Source organism: Arvicola amphibius, chromosome 5 (genome assembly GCF_903992535.2).
Source record: "Arvicola amphibius chromosome 5, mArvAmp1.2, whole genome shotgun sequence".
In the NCBI taxonomy this organism is placed as follows: domain Eukaryota; kingdom Metazoa; phylum Chordata; class Mammalia; order Rodentia; family Cricetidae; genus Arvicola; species Arvicola amphibius.
In genome coordinates this window covers 64086623-64110671 of record NC_052051.1, presented here as the reverse complement: position 1 = coordinate 64110671, position 24049 = coordinate 64086623, and the positions used below count along the sequence as shown (strand labels likewise).

The 24049-nt window shown below is 34.9% G+C and overlaps 1 protein-coding gene and 1 pseudogene across 1 annotated transcript; one reads left to right on the top strand and one right to left on the bottom strand.

The window, feature by feature from the left end:
- Positions 1-7850: 7850 nt before the first annotated feature.
- LOC119815239 (olfactory receptor 4F21-like) lies at positions 7851-8786 on the bottom strand. Its single transcript, XM_038331400.1, has one exon. It carries the CDS (start codon positions 8784-8786, stop codon positions 7851-7853), a length of 936 nt encoding a protein of 311 aa, XP_038187328.1.
- A 10946-nt stretch (positions 8787-19732) lies between these two features.
- Positions 19733-20674, top strand: LOC119815238 (annotated as a pseudogene).
- Positions 20675-24049: the final 3375 nt, after the last annotated feature.

The following is a 24049-nucleotide window of genomic DNA, read 5'->3' as shown; positions in this document are numbered from 1 at the left end:
ACAGGTAGGAAAATGAGAAAAAAATGATTTGTGAATTTATTACATTTTAAAATATCCTTGAGACACAATCCAAAATTTACCTAGTAGAGTAGTGTGCATCTCTTTCTATGTAATCTAAAGCAAAATTCTTTAGTTTCCATTATGAAAACTTAGCACATAAAAGATATTTAATAAATAATTTTGAATTGCTAAGAAAAAGAAGTCCTTATCCTTCTGACACTTCAAAAGCTTACCCACTTCCTTTTCTTCTTACTCACCTGATCACAAAAATGAAGAAGAAAATTTATGTTAAGAAACAATATTTTCAGTTGATTTTCTTAAAAAAATCTAGTTCCTGTGAGTTCTTTAGGAATATAACCAGGATGTTAGATTACCACACCATAAAATCTAGCTCTTCGTGACCACTTGATACTGGTTTCCTAATAGTCCTCAGCCTATTTACCATGGGAATTCTGCATTGGAATACCCATGGTAGGAAGAGTGAGCAAATACTAAAATTTTAATTAAAGAATAAGTTTCAAGGGCTAAGAACCATCATGTATTAAGTTATAACCAATAATTTCTTTAAAGAGAATCACTGTTCCCAAGCAGTAGACTATTTTTAGGTTAGTTATTACCTTAGCTAATATCAGTGAGCAGATTGTAGATATTATAATATAAACAGTTCATGTCATTGCTGTAACACACAGATAGAATAAAGCCATAATATCAATTTTATATTTTATTATATATTAGATGCATATTAGGTCACTAATGATGATTGTAAAGTGAAAGAAAAACATTCATTTAATTTAATAAATTAAAATGAGAAATAATACAGCTTGATTATTCAAATATGCAGCAGATCATAATACTTTACTTGTCATTGCTTTCCTGCTCTGTCACCAGACATTCTAAGAACCTGTAATCTTGGTCAAAAAAAATAATTTGGCAGGGCACCTCCAGCTCCTGCTGCAGGGGCTTCTTTGCTCCACAGGACCCTGCCTCCCCTAAGCCTGCCCTATTGTCTGCTAAGTCCTTGGCCCAGAAATACTTCCTGCTCCTGCAGTGAGGCTAGCCACCCAGAGGGGTGAGTGTCTGCCCGCCCTGCTGGAAGGTCCCTGGAAGGGAGAACAGGGCACTTCCAGCTCCTGCTGCAGGGGCTTCTTTGTTCCACAAGACCCTGCCTCCCCCAAGCCTGCCCTATTGTCTGTGAGGTCCTTGGCCCAGGAACAGTTGCTGCTCCTGCAGAGAGGAGATCCACCCAGAGTCAGTCACAGCAAAGATTGGAATAAGATGCCAAAGCTTTCCTGGCTGCATTTGAAGGAAGAGATGGGCAGGTGCCAATGCAAGAATTCTTCCAACAACCTGAAAAGCAACATAACAACAGCAGAATTCAGGGATCATGCAACAAGGGGACTTGAACACCCTATTCCAGAAGAAGTAGAAGAAATTGACTTTAAATGTAACCTTATGAAAATAATAGAGGACTTTAAACAGGATATGTAAAACCGCTTTAAAGAAATGGAGAAGACAAACAAAAAGGTAGAAGAAATAAATAAATAACAATTTAGCAATCAAACAGGTAATGAAAACAGTTCAAGACCTGAAAAATGAAATGGAGGTAATAAAGAAAACACAAACCAAGGGAAGGCTGGATATGGAAAATCTGGGTAAAGAAACAAGAACTACAGAGACAAGTATAACCAACAAAATACAAAAGATAGAAGAAAGAATCTCAGATGCTGAAGATACTATACAGGAAATAAACTCATTGATTAAAGAAAATTAAAAAATCCAACAAATTCTTAACACAAAACATTCAGGAAATCTGGGACACCATGATAAGACCAAAGCTAAGAATAATAGGGGTAGAAGTAGTATTACAGCTCAAAGACCAGAAAATATATTCAACAAAATTTTAAAAGAAAACTTTCCCAACCTAAAGAAGGCTATTCCTATGAAGGTAAAAGAAGCATACAGAACACCAAATAGACTGGATCAAAAGAAAGCATCCCCACCCCATATAATAATAAAAACACATAACATACAGAATAAAGGAAGAATATTAACAGATGCAAGGGAAGAAGGTTAAGTAACACATAAAAGTAAACATCAGAATTACACCTGACTTCTCAATGTAAACCATGAAAGCCAGACGGTCTTGGATAGATGTACTGCAAACACTAAGAGACCATGGATGCAAGCCCAGACTACTATACCCACCAAAGCTTTCTTTCACCATCGATGGAGAAAACAAGACGTTCCAGTACAAGAACAGATTTAAACAATGCGTAGCCACAAACCCAGCCATACAGAAAATACTAGAAGGAAAACCAAAAACCAAGGAATCCAACAATACCCATAATAAAACAATCATCTGACAACCCTCCACCAGCACAACTCAAAGAAGGGAAACACACAAACACTACCACCAGAAAAAAATAACCGGAGTTAACAACCACTGGACATTAATATCACTTAATATCAATGGATTCAATTCACCTATAAAAAGGCACAGGCTAAGAGATTGGATACAAAAACAGGATCCAACATTCTGCTGTTTACAAGAAACACACCTTAACCTCAAAGACAGATACTACCTCAGAGTAAAGGGCTGGGAAAAGGTTTTCCAATCAAATGGACCAAAGAAATAACCAGGTGTTATACTAATGTCTAACAAAATTGATTTCAAAATAAAATCAATCAGAAGAGATGGAGAAGGACACTTTATACTCATAACAGGAACAATTCATCAGGAGGAAGTCTCTATCCTAAATATCTAAGCCCTAATATAAAAGCACCCACATATGTAGAAGAAACATTACTAGAACTCAAAGCATACATCAAACCACACACTCTAATATTAGGAGATTTCAACACTCCTCTCTCACCAATAGACAGGTCAAACAGACAGAAACTTAACAAAGAAATAAGAGAACTAACAGAAGTAATGAACCAAATGGACTTAATAGATATCTATAGAACATTCCACTCACACAGAAAAGAATATACCTTCTTCTTGGCATCTCATGAAAGATTCTCAAAATCGATCACATAATCAGTACCAAGGCAAACATCCACAGATACAAAGAAATTGTAGTAACCACCTGTGTACTATCGGATCACCATGGAATAAAATTAGAATTGAACAACAATTCTACTCCCAGATAGCCTACAAACTCATGGAAACTGAACAGTCAACTACTGAACCACCTGTGGGTCAAGGAAAAGATAAAAAAGAAATTAAAGTCTTCCTGGAATTCAACGAAAATAAAGACATAGCATACCCAAACCTATAGGACACTATGAAGGCAGTACTAAGATGAAAGTTCATAGCACAAAGTGCCCACATAAAGAAAATGGAGAAAGCTCACATTAGGGACTTAATAGCACACCTGAAAGCTCTAGAAAAAAAGAAGCAGACTCACACAGGAGGATTAGAAGACTGGAAATAATCAAACTGAGGGCTGAAATCAACAAAATAGAAACACAGAAAACATTCCAAAGAATCAATGAAACAAAAAGCTGGTTCTTGGAGAAAATCAACAAGATTTACAAACCCCTACCCAAACTAATCAAACATCAGAAAGAGAACATACAAATTAACAAGATCAGAAATGAAAAGGGGGACATAACCACAGACACAGAAGAAATTCAGAGAATCATTAGATCTTACTACAAAAGCCTGTATGCCACAAAATTGGAAAATGTGAAAGAAATGGACAATTTTTTAGACAACTACCTAATTCTAAAATTAAATCAAGACCAGGTGAACAATTTAAATAGACCTGTAAATTGCGAGGAATTAGAAGCTGTCATCAAAAATCTCCCTACCAAAAAATGCCCAGGACCAGATGTTTTCAATGCAGAATTCTACCAGACCTTCCAAGAGGAGCTAAAACCTATACTCCTTAATGTGTTTCACAAAATAGAAGCATAAGAGTCATTACCAAACTCCTTTTATGAAGCTATATTCACCCTGATACCAAAACCACACAAAGACTTTACCAAGAAAGAGAATTACAGACCAATCTCACTCATGAACAATGATGCAAGAATTCTCAATAAAATACCGGCAAACCGAATCCAAAAACACATTCAAAAAATTATACTTTATGATCAAATAGGCTTCATCCCAGAGAGACAGGGCTGGTTCAACATATGAAAATCTATCAATGTAATCCATCATATAAATAAAGTAAAGGAAGAAAACATATGATCATTTCATTAGATGCTGAAAAACATTTGACAAATTTCAATACCCCTATATGATAAAGGTCTTGGAGAGATTAGGGATAAAACGTTCATACTTAATATAATAAAAGCAATATACAACAAGCAGACAGATAACATCAAATTGAATGGAGTGAAACTTAAAGCCATTCCACTAAAATGAGGAACAAGACAAAGCTGTCCATTCTCTCCATACCTCTTCAATATAGTGCTTGAAGTTCTAGCAATAACAATAAGACAACATAAGGAGGTCAAGGCGATTCAAATTGGAAAGGAAGAATCAAATTATCATTATTTATAGATCATATGATAGTGTACATAAGTGACCCCCAAAACTCTACCAAAGAACTCCTGCAGCAGATAAACACCTTTAGTAATGTGGCTGGATAAAAGATCAACTCCAAAAAATCAGTTGCCCAACTATACATAAAGAACAAAGAAGCAGAGAGGGAAATCAGAGAAGCATTACCTTTCATGAGAGCCACAAGTAGCATAAAGTTATCTTGGGGTAACTCTAACCAAGGAAGTGAAAGATCTATTTGACAAAAACTTTAAGTCTTTGAGGAAATAAATTGAAGGGGATACCAGAAAATGGAAGGATCTCCCATGCTCTTGAATTGGTAGAATCAACATAGTAAAAATGGAAATTCTACCAAAAGCAATCTATAGATTCAATGTAATCCCCAACAAAATCCCAACAAAAAGAATCTTTTCTCATTTTACATATCTAGGCCAGTTCCCACTCCCTCCCCTCCATCTGCTCTGCCCACCATCCCAGGACCCCAGCTCCCTATCTACTCCTTAGAGATGGTAAGGCTTCCCAAGAGGAGTCAACAAAGTCTGACACATCACTTTGAGGCAGGATCAAGGCTCCCCAACCCCCCATTCCTCCCTGCTATATCTAGCCTGAGAAAGTTATCCCTCCAAAAACAATGAATTCCAAAATGCCAGTTCAGGCCCTCAGGATAAATCCTGGTCCCACTGCCAGTGGCCTCACAGACTACCCAAGCCACACAACTGTCACCACATTCAGTGGGCCTAGTTTGGTCCTATGCAAGTTTCCCTGCTGTAAGTCCAGAGGCACTGAGCTCTCACTAGCTTAGGTCAGCTGAATCTGTGGTTATTCGCATTATGGTCATGACCCCTTTGCTCCTCCCTCTCATGGACTGGTCTTCAGAAGCTTGGTCCAGTATTTAGCTGTGGATGTCAGCATCTGCTTCCATTAGCTGCTGGAGAAAGGTTCTGATTACAGGGGAAACCAGTTCAATCACCCTCTCCACTATTGCTTAGGGTCTTAGTGGGTGAATTCCTGAGAATTTCCCTACTGTCTTTTTTCTCCCTAGCCCCATAATGGATCCCTCTGTCAAGATATCTCTTTCCTTGCTCTCCCTCTCTGTCCTTCCCCCATCTCAACCATCCCATTTCCTCTTGCTCTCTTCTTCACTTCCTTTCTCCCCTCCCCCTCCCACCTGCCCTTTCTTTCCCCCTACATGCTCCAAATTTTCTCAGGAGATTTTGTCTAATTCCCCTTCCCAGGGGCATCCATGTAAGCCTCTCTTAAGGTACTTCTTGTTTCCTAGCTTCTATGGGGTTGTGGATATAGGCTGGTTATTCTTTGCTTTATGTCTAATAGTCTTTAACACGGGCATTTTTTTTTTCTTTCCTTGGAACTTTAGTACAGAACAGCAAAATTTCAAACACAGCAGAACTGGCAGGTGGTGTGTTTGAAGCCAGAAAGTAAAGAGAGACCATCTGTGTTGGAAGACACAGGCTGTAGGCACAAAGCACTGATCACATATTAAACAGGACTGCTTTTTTTGGTTCAGACTGCATTCCACCCCCCCCCCCCTCAAAAACCTGCAGCTTGTATGGGACCTGCAAGAGAACACAGGCATCATCACTAACCCTGAAGCTATCTCTAACTGATAACCACTTGTAAATGAAAATTACTTTTCTCTAAAGGAGTCTCACTAGAGAAACACGCTACCTTAAGAATAGGTCACATGCCCCACAGTCAATGGTCAACAGAAAATGAACTTACCTGCATCATTGGAGGTCTTTTGTCATTGCAGTGATTTTTTAAAAGATCTATACTGTTACTTTTTACTTATTTATTCAGCCATTTTTTGTATTATAGGTTTTATGAATATATTATGGTTTTCTGATTTCTGCTCTTATGGGAATCATGAATGTAAATAACAGTGATCTCTGCATGTCTGCTCTTGGACTCTTTTCCTATTTGTTTTGCCCTATTTCAGTTTGTATGTTTTTTTTAATCTTATCTTATTATCATCCCTTAGGTGACTGTTCATTTTCTAATATGAGAAAGATGCGGGGGAGGTGGAAAAGAACTGGAGGGAGTAAATGGAAGGAAAACTATATGAAAGAAGTCTAAATAGAAATTAGAAAATTCAGTGAAAAAAAGCAACAGTAACAAAAACAGAAACAATCCAAAACAGAAACCTTGCTTTACCCAGTAAGATGAAATTCTCTTCATTCAGACTCGTGCTGTATTGTTTACAGTGATAATATCTTTTATACCCTTTCAAATAAAGATCAATCTCAGTGGCCTTTTCTCGGATATGGCTCTTTATCCTTGTTCCTCTTTTTCTCTGTGAATTATTTTATTTGTGCATATGTGTATAATGACATTATTTTGTGTTTATCTAGAACTTTAATTTCAAACTCAGATGTCAATTCTTGTCCCTGTAGAAGTCTGATGATTTCAGTTTATAAAGCATGGTATCTAACCCTGTTCCTTAGACTAGTCTACTGGCCATTTCTTTGCTGGGCTGTACATATGAATGAAAGGACACCAACATTCAGTACTTTTAGGGACTCAAAAAACTATCAAATCACAGATTTTTCAGAGGATAGAACTTTCCATGCCTGTGTATCACTTGGTGCCACATGATAAAAGTGAAAATATTTAACGTGCAGCCTATAAGCTACATAGCCTTCAGATATGACCTTTCATAAACTTGATGGTTAGATTCTTCTACTGTATTAATCATCTACTCTGACTATTTGTCCAGGTTTTCTAAACTATACAGAGAAAATGTTCTAGGAAGCAAATTGGACATATCAAAGAAATAATGTGCATTTACAAAATGAAGAACTACACTGGTACTTTATCTTAAAATTGAAATAATTCTAAATTACAACATCTATATAGGCAACTTTAGGACAGAGCCAGTAGAAGCTACAAAGATGTCACTTTCCCACTGATGACCGTGAACCCACTTCTGAATAAATTATTCACTTTTAAATTTAAACTCTGTGTTCTTTTTTGAGACAACACAACCTAAACTGCTGAGACACTAGTCTTTTATACAGAACCACTCATTTTGATTATTGATTTATTTACACAAACAAATTTGCTGTTCATTTTTGAACACTATAAGTTGTTTAAAAAGCCTAAAATCACATTTATTTATCCATACTGCATTATTAAAATACTGATGTATTTTAATTTCTCAAAGTAAAAAGAGCAAGGGACTAATGGTCTTTGGAATGGATGTGTGTTGCAAGGTAGGTGACATGTGCTAGTTACAAGGTTATGGAGCATGTGTGTTAGTGGAAACTTACATTATACAGTTGTCCATATGCTTTTAGAGCCCCTATGAGAGATTTACTCAGCAAAATTTATCATAACCAAAACTTTTGTATAATCTTTGGATTGATAGCCTTATATCTTTGTTCCTCAATGTATAGATGACAGGATTCAGGGCAGGTGTCATAGCAAAATCAGCAATAAACAGGTATTTATCAATTGATGATGTGGGGAAAGGCCAAACATAGAGAAACATACATGGAGTAAAAGTAAGAATAACAACAATGATGTGTGCTGACAGAGTGACAAGTGCCTTTGACAAATCCCCTGAGGACCTTTTCCAAACGGTGACCAAAATGAAGACATAGGAGAGCAGAAGCAGGAAGAAGACCCCCATGCTCATGAAGCCACTGTTGGCAGCAACAACAAACTCAATCTTGTCTCTATCAGTGCATGCAAGTTTTATGATCCGAGGAAAGTCACAGTAAAAGCTGTCTACTTTGTTAGGACCACAAAAAGGTAGGTTTATAACAAAAGAGAACTGGACCAGGGCATGGACCACACCAGTGACCCAGCCAGCGATTACAAATGAAATGCATATTTTAGGGCTCATGATGCTCAAGTAGTGCAGAGGCTTACAGATGGCTGTGTACCTGTCAAATGCCATGGCTATGAGCAGCACCATCTCCACTCCTCCAATAATGTGGATAAAACACATCTGAGTCATACAACTGTGGAAAGAAATTACTCTGTGTTCTTTCAGAAGATCTGAGATCATCTTTGGAACGGTGGTTGAGGAAACCCACACATCATTCAAAGACAGGTTAGCCAACAGGAAGTACATAGGTGATTGTAAATGAGAGTCAGCAACTACCAAAATGACAATGAAGAGATTTCCCATAATGATTCCTAAGTAGAGTGTGGAGAAAGTCAGCATGAGAAAAACTTCAGTTTCCCAAGAACCAGAGAGTCCTAGAAGCACAAACTCAGAAACCATGGAGTTGTTTAGTTGATCCATTGGTGTGGGCAGTTTCAAATCACTTGATGCTAGGAAATGATGAAAATTTGTAGCTTAGCTACTAAGGGATATGTCCAACTTATGAAACTCCTTGATTATCTAAATATCAAAACCAAGAGAAAAAACTCTGAGTTGGATAGCAAAAGATTAAGCAAATTTGAAATGCATTCCAACCACCTTCCAATCAAACAACCTCCAGCTTATGTATCCTATAGCTACTATAATCTCATTAAGATAAAAATCTCAGACGTGGTGTCCATTCAGTCAGTCCTAGCATACAATTGCCATGGACACTGTGTTCCTTGAGAGCAACTAGTCTGGATATTTTCTATACCAATCAATTTTCACTTACTGTTTCACTGTATTTCTCTCCAGGATTTAGTTCTGATTTTATTAATTTGTTTTTGTATATTTCTAATGCTTTGATTTCTTGGCTTCATGAAGCTCTTATAACCACTTGTTCTCCTATCCTTTAACGATCTCCAACTCCAATTTTAAGGATTCCAGCCTTATCTCACATTAGGAACATGAAGTCTGGGTTTATTTTTGAACATGTAGTGATATTTCTATTTTCAATTGAAATTTGGGCATGTAATTCCAAATCAGTAATTTTCCAGAAAGTCTTTTCCTCTAAATAGGGAAAAAGACCTTTCCATGGACAAAGTGCATCTTTGCTCCTCGTTTCATTTCAGTAGTTAGTGCTATTGTTATTTTTAAGACTGCAGCAGCTATAGTGCATAAAGTCCAAGTCTCACATGCAGCACAGTGGAAACTGGAACAAAACCCTGGACTAAGTGCGCATGTTGACCAACTTCACCAAAGCCATCAGTTATTTTCCAGATTTCTTCTAGTGATGTGAGAAAACTGAACTCTACACTTTATGATCCGATGCAAACAAGGCCTTCTGATGACTGCAGCTACATTCAGTCTGGCATTTTCTCAACCAGTTTTCTGAAAAGTTGCCTGCAACCTTTCTCCATGTTTTTATTTTTATAGAGTGATGGTTTCTCCTATTTCCACTCTTAATATTAGGCATGATTCACTCACACTAGACCTGTCCTGTTTTGTTTCTTTCAGCACCATGATACTCAGTTTAATTAGTATCTTACTATTAAATTATTTACCTTTAGTTTTAATTTTGGATCCCAGAGTACAATGTCCAAAGTTAATTATACCATATTGTAAAGAAGTCTTTCTAGGGCTTCAAGTTAACCTGTAAAACCTGAACTTATAATCACATAGGCTAACCAAATCTGTTAATGTGTTTTGTTACCATTCTCCCAGACACATAGAAGAGTCACACAACAGACTTCTGGTCTTGACATATATTTTCCAGGTTCATAGGTTTTACTATCAAGCAATTAAAGTGGTTGACTTTTTATACCTGTTGATGATGCTTTCGGTTTTCCTTCTTCATATTTTCCCACATTAAAAATGTAAAGTGATAGCATTGTCTAACTCTTCAACTGAAGTCTTGATCAATTAAGTCACAGAACACTGAAAAAACATAACAATTTTATGATTAAGAATATTGTTGAATGAATTAAAACCATACAAATTTATAGTCATTAGAAAGTAATTTGAAAATTTCCTTAACTCATTTATCTGTTCAACTAATAGATCAGAATGGAGGACAAGGCAGACATAATTTTGGATCTATATTAGAATTTTTTCTGAAACCAATAATAAGTTTCTGAAGTTTGATAAGCAGTATCTTTATTATAATGAATACTTTCAAGTGGTCATATACAAAAATAGAAAGGACATCATGTAATCTGACCTAGCACAGCAGAGAAATATATGGTGTTAGGGAGTGGATTAATTATTCATACCAAAATGTAACAAGTAAAACTTGCAAGCCATATTTGCTATCATAAACGTTAGTTGATTTCAATTGATCATTTACATATAAAACAAAAAAGGGGCTGCTGGGATGACTCACTGAGTAAGGTGCTTGCTGTGCAAACATGAGGACCGAAGTTCAGATACTTAGCACCTGTTTAAAAGCCAAGTGCAGTGGTACATATTCATATCAGGGAAGGGAACAGATGTCCTGGGGATACCAGCCTCCATTTTACCTGGAACAGTAAGATCAAGATTCAGTGAGTCAGCATGTTGCAAAGCAAGGGGTAACTGAATATCTTATATCTGAATTCCCCACTTTACAGACAGGAGCAAGCTCTCCTCCAGCCTCGTTATGATGGTCATTTTCATGTCATCACTCACTTCATAGCTGGCTCCTTGCATTAAGATGCTCTGGGAATGAAATTAAAACAATAAATTAAAATAAAAGATGACACACTCAGAGCAACTTGAGGCAGTCAGGCTGGGCACACTGTCCTTTATAAACATCTTGTAAGTACTATAAAGGGAAACACTGCAGAGGTGAGGCAAGGAGCCACTGCTATATGGGCACAGGTGGAGAACTTATATTGTAAATACCAGATGAAATAGAGCAGGACTGAACAGGGATGCTAGAACAAACACTGTGCGCATCTGAAAGAGACATCTTTTGTAAAAGACCTATAATCAAAATGCTAAGGAATTAAATACTACCTACAAATTTAAAATATTGATATTCTGGAATACAAAACATATACAGATTCAGTATGTTTTACTGTATGGATGATTAAAATCTATGGTTTAAGTTTGAAAAAAGAAGCTATAACAGTTTTCGTAAAATGATTTATTTCTTATCTTCCTTGTTTTTAGTTCCATGTGTTTACATATTATCACCGATGATGTTGTACTCATAAGTATAAAAATATAGTCATCATTTATTCAGAATATAAGCACTCATAATATTGTCAACATGTTGCCAAGTAAGGTGTCTGATTGGAAAAATAGTACCACTTGCATATAAAACTCACAATGAGATCAACAAACACTGTTAACAAGTCAAATAGTCCTCTGTATCCATCAGTAATCATAATCTTGCTGTTTTGCCAATCAGTTTGGGGAGAAAAGGAGAGATTTTTAAAGGCAGAAGACATAGATCAGCAAAATAGACTCAAAAATTTTAAAGCTTTAAACAAAAATCTAATTTTGTACATTGCATATGCACTATAAATTGATTAAAGATTAAACATGTAGCTATTATTACAAGACTGAATATTACATATGTGACAAATATATTCATCACACAGAGACTATAGTTTAAAAGTATAAATAATAAATTATTAATTTCAATGAATACATACAATGAAATATTGAACTTTAAAAATCACCAGAATGAATTTACACAGGGAAGTCTAGAGAGATTTATACTTACCTGAAAAACAAAAGAAAGTATAAAAACAGTAATATGACTATTTGTGAACATTTTTAACTTAAACATTCTTTAAGAAGAAACACCAAATAACACCAGTAATGGTGTGGGCTAAAAGGTAGAATTCTATGTGGCTTTCCTTGCCTATTCTATATTCTTATTTTGTTCAAACAATCTAAAAGATTCTTGTATCAACATTAACCAAAGGTGGATTTGTAAATACAAAATACTAGATTCAGAAAGAACAGATTTGCAAATTCAATGGAGTGATTTCAGATTTATCCAAACTAGTATTTAATGTTACAATAAGGATTTAAAATTAGAGAATAATTATTTTCTCCTAAATATATGTCACTCTACAAGAATTTTCTCAAAATCAGATTCATCAGCAATAAAAAAAAAAACTCACATGTAGGAGCAGTTCATTGCTAGTTATTTTTAACACAGATCAGCTATTTGATTGATGCTAAAGGAGAAAACATGGGGGAGAAGGGGCATGAACCAAGAGAGATAATAGTAGAGAAGTTAGAAAGAAGCAAGTTAACACTATATAGGTTACAATGGAAGTAATTAGAGTAAAATTTAAAGGCTCATTTTGCTGCTATGTTCAAACTGACCTACCACTAAGACTATGACAGAAGGACTAGGCTCAGACACACAACAAGAAAAACAAAAAAATCAAAGGTAGATCATCAATGGAATATTTTCTGAGTCTTCTAATACCTATCCACTGTTTGAAACCCCCAATAGCCACCATGTTCATAATTTTTCTCTCTGTGTGAGGTGATCAAGTCCTTAGAGTAAGTGTATTGGTCCTTTTCCTGCTTTCATTTGGTCTCTCCATTTTAAGACTATTTTCAACATCGTTTTGTTATAACTCAGACCCCCAGTTCGTTACAAAAATTGAAATGAAACCTAGGATTATACAATACAACTTCTAAATTTGTTTTGGGAAACAAGCATGAATGGATGCCCAATAAGTATAACTGAAAGATTAGTATTGTAGATGGGGCACTCTGCATGCTACAGAGATGCTGTGCACTAGCTGTTCAAGGAAAGTTACTGCTAATGCTAGTGTGCTATTGATGTCTACTTACCAGGTGTCCTCAAATACTAGAAGCATTATTTCGAATATTACTTTATCTTTTAGAAAGTGTCTTCCTCTTGGATACTGCATGTTTAATACTTCTTACCAATGCTCTAACTATTTACAACCTGACAACAGTATTTGGTGACCAACTGATGGTTGGTGACTTAAGTCTCCAGGTCATTTACCATGGGAATTGTACTTCAAAATCCCATTGCATCAAAGAGAAAAATACTAGTTGTTTTAGTAAGTATTGATGAGTAAGTAAAGGAAAACAAAGTAAAATATTTTCAAAGAAAAACAACACTTGATATTTTATTACACAGTACAATTTATATATCATTTTGACCAATGTTATTGAAAACCGTGTAGGAACTAACAAATTCATTATCATTTAAAATTAAATTATTTATGTTAACATATTTATTGAATAAAACAATGGATTAAATTATGACAATGCCATATATTTACTTATCTTTTAATATTAAATACCTCTATTAAGCTCTCTCATCCACTTCCCATTCACATTTTCACACCACACATCCCATATTGTCCCCTTCTGCTTTCATGTTATTTTATAAAAGCTCAGACCTCACTTATGAGGCAAAGTCTTGTCTTTGTGCTTTGGGATTATGTCTTCTGACATTATAATAGCCAAATTCACTACAAACATATTCAAGGAATATTTTAGGGAACATGATACCAAGTTTTTAGTTTAATTTATGCAATTAGTGTTTCCATTTAAAGTCATCAATGTTGATTAACATTTATATTCTATATATAACTATACATTCCATATATAGACAAAGTTTATCAAGGTAATATATCTAATATTCAAATACAGTTGCTTCATGACAGTCCATTTTTCTTTTGCATCATTGCTATAGTATGTAAATAAAAATTTATGCTCATTTTTATTTTTCTCAGCTCATATATATCTATTTTATTTCTATATTAAAACTGTGATATAATTATGTAATATTTTATTAAGTGACTAGATAAGACTACGATTCATCTTCAAATAATTGAGTTAGATTTCTTGTTTCTAGTGAAGAATTCAGGCAAATGGTCTTTATTAATTTGTTAGTGCTAGATTTCCTAAGTGCTACACATCTTTCAGAAAACAAAAAGGTGTAAACAAAGCTAACACTACACATCGATAGATACAAATGCTAAGCAATATGTATTATATATAATATACTGTTTACTATTTCAAATTTACTCCTTTGTAACCTAAATAACAGCTAATGTGAATGGTTTAAAATTAATATTCAGTGTATTAATTATAATGTTTTGAATACAAGCATAGTTTTACACAGTATTACATTAACATAAAGGAAAAGATGAACACACCTATAGAAAAATTATACACTTATTCTTAGTCAAAAAGACAAGAATCCATTGTCAAAAACTCATTTTGAAAAATACTGTTTAAATCCAAACTGAATGACTATTATGCCATAGTGTACCTAATATATTCTCATTTACCTTTCTCAAGGAATTTTGTAATAAAAATTGAATTTAAGGCCTCATGGAGTTTATAGGCTTAGTTCGTTTTTTAAAATTCAATATATGTTGTTTAATATGTATGTTTATATGTATGCGTGAGTTAATGTGCATGATATGTGTGCAAATGATCTTCACCTAGGGGTGGGGATTGTGAGATGTCTCTAGTCCACACTGTTCATTATATATGTCCTCTTTATATGACCATATTGTTGGGATTTAATGCTTATAGATTCCTTGATATATACAGAAGACATTACTTATAGCAGGAGGTCTAGATGTTTGGTTCTTAAAACCTTTCTGCCCTTTTTACCTTTCATCAGAGCTTTTGGTGTAGGAATTGTTTTGCGTACCACATTGTATGTTGTTCTTTGTATTTTGACCAGCGGTTGGTGTCTGTAATACTCTATATCTGCCACAAAAAAGGAGTTTATTTGATGAGGGGTAAGAGTTAAAAATATCTCTAGATAAAAGGATGATTATATAGAGTGAAGTTAGAAATCACACTGAATTTGTAATATGTTAATATTAGGTGTCTTTTCTAGGATCCAGGACCACACTGGTAATATATGTGCCAGACATAAATTTCATTCTATATCCTGCTTTCTGTAGTTACCCAAAGATATATAATCATTCATATTCATAGATTCTTTACTATGACTAAGAAAAAATAAAGAACACGTAGTGTTACTAAAACTCAGAAAGAATAAAATTTAAAACATATAATTTTGTTTGTTTGTAATTAGATGATCAAAGTCATGTCCCAATGGTAAGAACATGTGTTCCTCTTATATATCAGTATTATTCATCAATAATATTCTTATTAATGTTATTTAGGATAATCTTAATAATTTAATATCCTAAATTGTATTAATATTAATAATTTTGTTGTTCTTTTTATAATTATTTTAGCGGGGCACATATTTAAACAAGTGCTTTACTGTTGATCTTTTTAACCACCCCAAGGATATTTTTAAAATTGGATATGTTACACAGAGAAATTGTGTTTATTAACACAGAAACATTTGAGACGGGAATAGTTTTTCTGTTCCTCTCTGACATTTTTCATACAAGCATGACTAAAAACACTGATGACCAGTTAAATGGATCAGTCTGCAAAGATAGTCATCTGCTCTTTTAGATCAGTCATGTAGCATCTTTAGAGAAATAATACTTCAGTCCTTTAATATATTAGCTCTTTAGACATTTTAAAGAAAAAATGGTTTAAAATCATGCTTAACCATTGTCATCTAAAGCTTTGCTTCATATGCGCACTCTACTTTCCTTGACTTTAACAACAGATAGATGCATTGCCTGTTGATATTCTCAATTCTGAAACTGTGAGGTCTCAAAGGAATATGTATGTTTATATGTATGCATGAGTTAATGTGCATGATATGTGTGCAAATGATCTTCACACACACATATATATATGTATATATATGTATATATATATATATATATATATAGAGAGAGAGAGAGAGAGAGACAGAGACAGAGACAGAGAAAGAAAATTTTCCTTCCCATGAGGCTACTCTGCTCTAAACATTTTCACAAATCCTTGGCACAGCAGAAAATGGTTGTTTTACCTTTCTATGAAACAGTTTTGGAGTCCTGTTATTACAAAGAACAGTGACTTATCATAAAAAAATTGGTCAGATATTGGGTCTCTCTGATAAAATGTTATATATACATAGTTGTTTATTTTTTCTTAATCCCCTTCTCTAGGATATTTAAGACAATTATTCATTGTTTTAATCCATTTTACAACAAATATTAATAGGGAGGATTTTGAACTCCCACAGAGATTTCAGAAATATCAAGATTTTTGTCAAACTGTCTTGGAATGTGTGATATTTATAAGCATCAAGAAGAATATTTTGCTTTGGGTAAGAGTATCTTTTGGGTGATTTGGTTGAAGACTCAATGATTGTGAACCACTGGGATGTATAGTTTTCACAGAGTAAGGTAATTCTTGTAGGCACAGAGGTGAGTATAATAAGAAATTTTCAGATAATTAACAATTGACTATTTATATATATATATATATACTATATATATATACACTATATATATACTATACTATACTATATATATACTATATATATATATATATAGAGAGAGAGAGAGAGAGAGAGGGAGAGAGAGAGGGAGATAGACAAAGAGAGAAATAGAAGAGAGAATAGGGATGAAATTATGATTGTTGGAATAACTCAAGAAATTGGGTAAAATCACCGAAGCAAAGGGGATAATGTTAATGAATACATGCTATGCATGCTGGCACACTCCTGATGTTGTGATAATTAGTAACACACTCACTAAAAGTAACTGGAATATAGAAGTCAGAGAGGTTGACAGGGACACAGAGTTAATTTTCATATGATTCTGAAAGAAACAATTTTAAAATATGAATATGTTCTGAGAAGACAATGATCTTTTCATTTAGATGTTCCTGGTTTGATTCCTTTTGTCAAGCTCGATTTTATGCCTTTAGTGTTTAGAAATGTGTTCTTTTATTTTTTTTGACATAATATATGTTTTGTTTATATGGAATATTCAGATGTAGAGACAAAAATTAGCTTAGTTATTCTCACAGTTAGAGGCATAAGGTATATGGAAATTCTTCTAGTAAATGCATGTCTTCATAGTGGAGTACAAAATACTCTTCTGAATTTAGTAACGATATTTATACCATATTATAAATGTAACAAAACAATAAAATGTACATTTACTACTAGAAATGTGTTCTTTTAGAATAAAGATTTACCTTTGCTACATTGGATATACTTGAAAGTCAACTATAAGGAAGCTAATGAACTTGTATATGTCATTTATCCTGAATAGCCAAAAATACCTTCCATTGGTGAACATAGGGGACATACACCTCTTTCAAAAGTTTTAATTTTTCAGTCTAAGGAGCATTAAAGTCAGTAAAAAAAGTTACAAACACATATAAATGATGGAGACATTGTACTCTGGAACACAGTAGATAGGTTGCTACAAATTCAGATAATTAGTATCTACTAACTTGGAAGTAACATGATACCTGTTCAGCCCCTGCTTTTTACCCCAGTCATGTTTGCATTTAACTCTATGTTGACTTCCAGATTTCAGTTTCTAAATGGCTATTTCTTTTCAATAGAATTTAATGTTAAACTGTGTATACTCTGTCTAAATTACATTTGGCTAAATGGTTATAAATTGTCATATGGGTTCTGAAATTTTTTTTTTCATTTAAACACTGCCTGGCCCATTAGTTTCAGCCTCTTACTCACATCTTGACTAACCCATATCTAATAATCTGTGTAACACCATGAGTGGTGTCTTACCGGGAAAGATTCAGCATGTCTGACCTGGCAGCTGGCTCCATCACACCTGTCTCAGAGAGAAGAGGCATGGCGATTTATTAACTTCCCTTCCCAGCATTCTGTTCTGTCTACTCCGCCTACCTAAGGGCTGGCCAATCAAATGGGCCAGGCAGTTTCTTTATTAACCAATGAAATCAACTCAAACAGAAGACCCTTCCACATCACCTGGTGAAGTGAGTGCTGGCATTTTTCTATATGTGTATTGTCACATCTGGTAAAGTGAGTGCTGGCATTTTAGGTGTGCATTGTCACACCTGGAGAAGTGGGTATTGGCATTGTAGGTGTGCATTGTCACATCTGGTGAACTGAAGATGAAGGGAAAGGGAGAGGAAAAGAGAAAGGGAGATAGAGATGGAGAGGGGGAGGAAAGGGGGAGGAAGGGAGGTAAGGAGAAAGAAAGCATTCTTTGTTTCTCATTCAGATTGCAATATCATTCTATTTTATCCAGAAAAACTATCTGCCTAATATGTACTTGTACATTTGCTAAGCTATACATACTGATTGCATAATGATGTGTTAATCTACTAGTTGGGTTTTTTATTATAAAGAAACAAAAATTCATTTTCCTATCAATTAATTTCACAACAGAAATTTGGTCTATCAGCCATCAATTCTTCAGGGTTCTGAAAATTTAACTCAAGTCCTCTTTCCTGGAAGATTAGCCAGTGCTTTTAACTACTAAGCCATCTCTCCAACTCCCAAATGAGCTTTCTGAACACTAGGCTTCCTGATACACTTTAATTACATAACCTTTATGTCTTTCAGCATTTTTGTACAGAATCTAGAACCTTTGCAATTCATGATCAGAGAACATTTCTTTCCAATTATCATGACTTTATCATAGGCAGCTAAATATCTTACTTTTCCACTTTCATATGCAGTTAACTATTGTCATTGTGAAACAATGTTGACAGTTCTATCAACTAGTACTACTACTTTTAATTTTTACTAAATTATTTATTCATGATTCATTAATCACATAATTATTAAGATTAGCTAAAGTGCTATTTTAATATTTTAATTTTATATCATGTAAATACCAAAGGTTTTTTTAAAAAATTCACATTTATTTTACATATACAGTATCAAATTGATTAGAGTTCCTCATTTGGAGTGTCTGTCACCACTCATACCTGTTTACTTAATGATAAGTTGATACAGATGTGATATGAGATATGAGAAATTCAAAAAAGATTTTTAAGAATATTTTATTTTATTTTATTTTATTATGCTTATGTGCTTTTGACTGCACCTGACTGTGTTACTTTTCTCTTAAGATTTCCTTGTTGTTTTATACATAGATTTATCACATCCTTACAAAGTATGGTTGTTTTCCATTGTGTTTCATCTTGCAACAACTATGTCAAAAATCTACTTTGAACATGTAAAATCTATATTTTACTAAGATAGTTCTACAGTTTACATTGTTATATTTCACCTGTATTTCAGAACAATCTGCCATTTTTGTCAATGGCCATTAGCATTAGCATACATTTCTTCTGATACCCATATACAAGAAATAATCTTTGTTAATAAATGAGAGTAAGGATTCTAGGACATACCATGTATGACTGTTACAGGGAACAGTATATGCAAATATCCAAGATCAATCACTTCCATCAGAACAGTTAGAGATATTCTTTTAATAAATATATTCTGACGTTCACAGAATCTAGTACTGTATATTTTCCTTTAGATTAATTTTGAGCTGAACTAATTGGAAGAACTAAACCAGTCTGTGGTATCTGAATTCATTATTCTTGGGCTTTGTGACTCTTGGGAGCTCCAGTCCTTCTTCTTCGTGATATTTTCTTCACTTTATTTAATCACCATTTGGGCAAAATATTTATTGTAGTCATAATCATCATTGACCTTCATCTCCATTCCCCTATGTATTTCCTGTTCGCCAATCTCTTGTTCATTGACATTTCTTTCCTCAGTCACTACACACTACATATAAGATGATCATAGACTTCCTTAAGAAAAAGAGACTCTCTCCTTTGAAGGATGCATGGGTCAGATTTTCTTTGGACACTTCTTTGGAGGGGGAAGGAGGTAGTGCTTGTGTCAATGTCCTTTGACCATTATGGGGTCATCTGTAAGCCACTCCCTTACTCCAGTATTATGAACAGACATATGTGTATTGTATTAATGATGACATCATTGGATCATTGGCTTTGTGCCAATGATATATATTCAATAATAGTCTATTAGTTATAATTGTAAATTGTTATAATTATAAAACTGCCCTTTTATGGATCCCAGGAATTGGACAGTTTTTCTGTGATATTCCACTTGTCATCAAGTTAGCCAGCATGGACATCTATGTTCTAGAAATTTTGATAAATGCTGAGAGTGGGATGCTAGCAACCATATGCTTTATTCTGTTGCTGATCTCCTATTCTCTTATTCTGATTACTGTCTGCCTTCCTCTAAGGGTGAAGAACACAAACCTCTCTCTGCTTGCACTGCTATATCACTGTGGTCATATTATTTTGGGGAGTCATGCACCTTCATCTATCAGTGGCCAGTCAGCATAACCCGGGTGGACAAGTTTATTGCAGTGTTTTATGCTGTCATTACACCTCTCCTGAGCCTAGCCATTTACACTTTAAGAAACAAAGAGATTAGAAATGCTATGAAGACATTACAGTGCTAGCATATGAATTTCAACATATATTGTATGATTTTACATTGTTAGAATATTAATTTATAGGTAACTAAACTAATCACACTTGTCCTTTTTTTCTATAGATTATAAACATTCTCAAATTCATGGAAGTTACATAAAAAGTCATTAAAATCTCTGTGTTTACAAATTTCATTGATACTTACGTGGAAAATAACTGTATATAAAATGGTAATAATCTAGGCAGGCGGATCTCTGTGAGTTCGAGGCCAGCCTGGTCTACAAGAGCTAGTTCCAGGACAGGCTCTAAAAAAGCTGCAGAGAAACCCTGTCTCGAAAAACCAAAAAAAAAAAAAGAAAAAAAATGGTAATAATCTTTTGAATTATGATTTTGATTATCTCCAGTGGAACCTAAGGTTAATGATCAATTACTGGTAACAATTACATTTGCTACTTCTTCAGTCTTTATTGTCCCATTATAAAATCAAGCATCAAAGCATGTGACATAAATCTCTACTATTCCCATGCCCCATTACGCCGCCAGATTGAATCTGAGTCCTGTGTTGCTTAAAGTGGTCTTATGTCTAGAATAGGGCTGTCTCATGTGGTCATGCATGTAGCATATCTCAATTCATGACTGTTATTGTCTCCTTCGGTTCTGAAATCTCCCTGGAATCTTAAGTGTTGAGATAGCAGAACTTCTATGAGGTCATTCAATCTGCATAGTACTAAAAGGACTATTCAGGAAATAATCCCCTGCTCAAGATGCCAGGCCTAAGGGAAGAGCCTCCCGAAGACACACTCTTGAAAGTTTTAATCATCTACCCCAAATATTAAAAAGATGTATACAATTAAAGATTTAACAAAAGCTCTACAAAAGAAAATGCTATTAATATGTAATAGTATTCATAATATTATAAACTGTTAACTCAGTGGTGGAGAAATTTCAACAATTAAAGAGTGCAATCCAATTTTAGTTTCCAGAACTCATGTAGTGTGGCTCGCAATCACTTGTAACTCCAATTCTGGGGGATTTGACACCTCTGGACTACAGATAACCTATACTCACATGTTCGTGTAACACAAAAAATAAAACTAAAATAAAAATAAAAAAGAACGAATGCTTAAAGGTGCTGAATTAGTGACCCCATGTTCCAAGGAGAGGTGTACTTCTTTTATATGTATAGAATTGTGCCTTCTGCAGTCCTTTAAACATGATCATTGTCCTGGTGGCTTCTGGTTTTTATTTATGGAGCTTGATAAGAGATGTCATTGGGTTGTCTGTAAGACTGCTGTAAATGTTGCTCTCCAGCTAAATCCCTGAACTCAATCAGATCCTTACTAGACAATGGAGTTATTCCTCCAAACAGGAATATGGTCAACAGCTAATATCATGGGATAAATTACATTCTCTCCCCGTTGTCCCGTTTAATTATACTCTTTAATCTAATTTAACTCTCTAACAATTGTACTCTTACCTAAAACTAAACTTGCTTTTGACTGCAGGTTCAATTGCTTCAATCAGAAAGCAGGATTCAACCTAGAAAATACTTTTCACTGTTTCCTTTTGTACTTTTCCAATGTTATGTGCTGTTTTAATCTTATCATTGATTTTTATTAGTTTCCAGGGTTGCTCTTACATTCTCTCTGTGTTATATTCTTTCTCGGACACTTGGATCTTCTTAATTGTAGAATTGAATAAAGTCTACTTTTTATTCTTTAAAGTATTTAGTTATATTTTTGAGACCATACTGTAACTATATCCTTTCTCTCCTTCCTTCATTTCCATTTCCCTCTTCAGCTGTAGCCAGCACTACTGTTTTCTTTCAGATTGAAGGCTTTGTTTTCTTTATTTGTTCTAACAACACACACACATACACACACACACACACATACACACTCACACACACACACCTCTAAATATATAAGTAAAATCTTATCAGTTCATTTACTACTTGCTACTATTTGTATGCTGTGTATTCCCAGCTGACCATCTTTTAGTGGATAACCAGTGGGTATGATCTTCCATGGAGAAGATTGTTTCTTCTGTTCTCAGCATTGCTTAGCTTTTTTAGGGTGAACACTTTAAGTGCTTTCCCCGTTCCATACCATGTCTACTGGTGTTGTTCTTGTTCAGGTTCTGTTTGTCAGCCATTTTACTAAGTCTTTATGAGTACAGATTCTCTGAAATTAAAAAGTAAAAATGTCAGATACTCTACAAAGGCACAGTCTCACTGAGAATTTCCTGTTTCTGCTTTTACAGTCTTTATGTTCTCTCTCTATTATTATTCCTGAGTTCCAGTTGCAGCAGCTATATTGTTGAAGTATCAGACAGGAATGGGTTCCCCAGTAGAGTTTTTGGTCAATTGTTTTCTGTAATGGTTTCCAGTTTTGCAAAAGTAAATGAATTAATAAAGTTAAAAACTATACTTCTCGATGTCCTTTATTTATGGCTAGAAACCAATTATGAGTGAGTACATCCCATGTTCATCTTTTTGGGCCTGGGTTACCTCACTCAGGATGGTGTTTTCTATTTCCATCCATTTGCATGCAAAATTCAAAATGTCATTGTTTTTTACCGCCGAGTAGTACTCTAATATGTATACATTCCACACTTTCTTCATCCATTCTTCCACTGAAGGGCATCTAGGTTGTTTCCAGGTTCTGGCTATTACAAATAATGCTGCTATAAACATAGTTGAACGAATGCTTTTGTAATATGATTGGGCATCTCTTGGGTAAATTCCCAAGAGTGGGATTGCTGGGTCCTGGGGTAGGTTGATCCCAAATTTCCTGAGAAACCTCCACACTGCTTTCCAAAGCAGTTGCACAAGTTTGCATTCCCACCAGCAATGGATGAGTGTACCCCTTACTCCACATCCTCTCCAGCATTTCTAGCCATAAATAAAGGACATCGAGCCTATAATTCGTAAAAAATCCTAGAGAAGCTATATAAGAAGGTGAACCCAAAGAAAAACATATAGTTATCCTCCTGGATACTGGAAGTAGACAAGATTGCCGGACAAAAAATGGGAACATGGGGGTGGGGTGGGATGGGGGGATGGGGGATGGGGAGAGAAAAGTGTGAAGTGGAGGATGGGAAGAGCTTGGGGGAATAGGATGGTTGGGATATAGGAAGGGTGGATATGGGAACAAGGAATTATATATCTTAGTTAAGGGAGCCATTCTAGGGTTGGCAGAGACTTGACTCTAGAGGGGTTCCCAGGTGTCCAGGAAGATGCCCCCAGCTAGGTCCTTGGGCAGTTGAGGAGAGGGTGCCAGAAATGTCCAGATCCTATTGCCATACTCATGAATATCTTGCATATCACCATAGAACCTTCACCTGGCATTGGATGGAGAAAATGACAGAGCCCCACATAGGAGCACCAGACTGAGCTCCCAAGG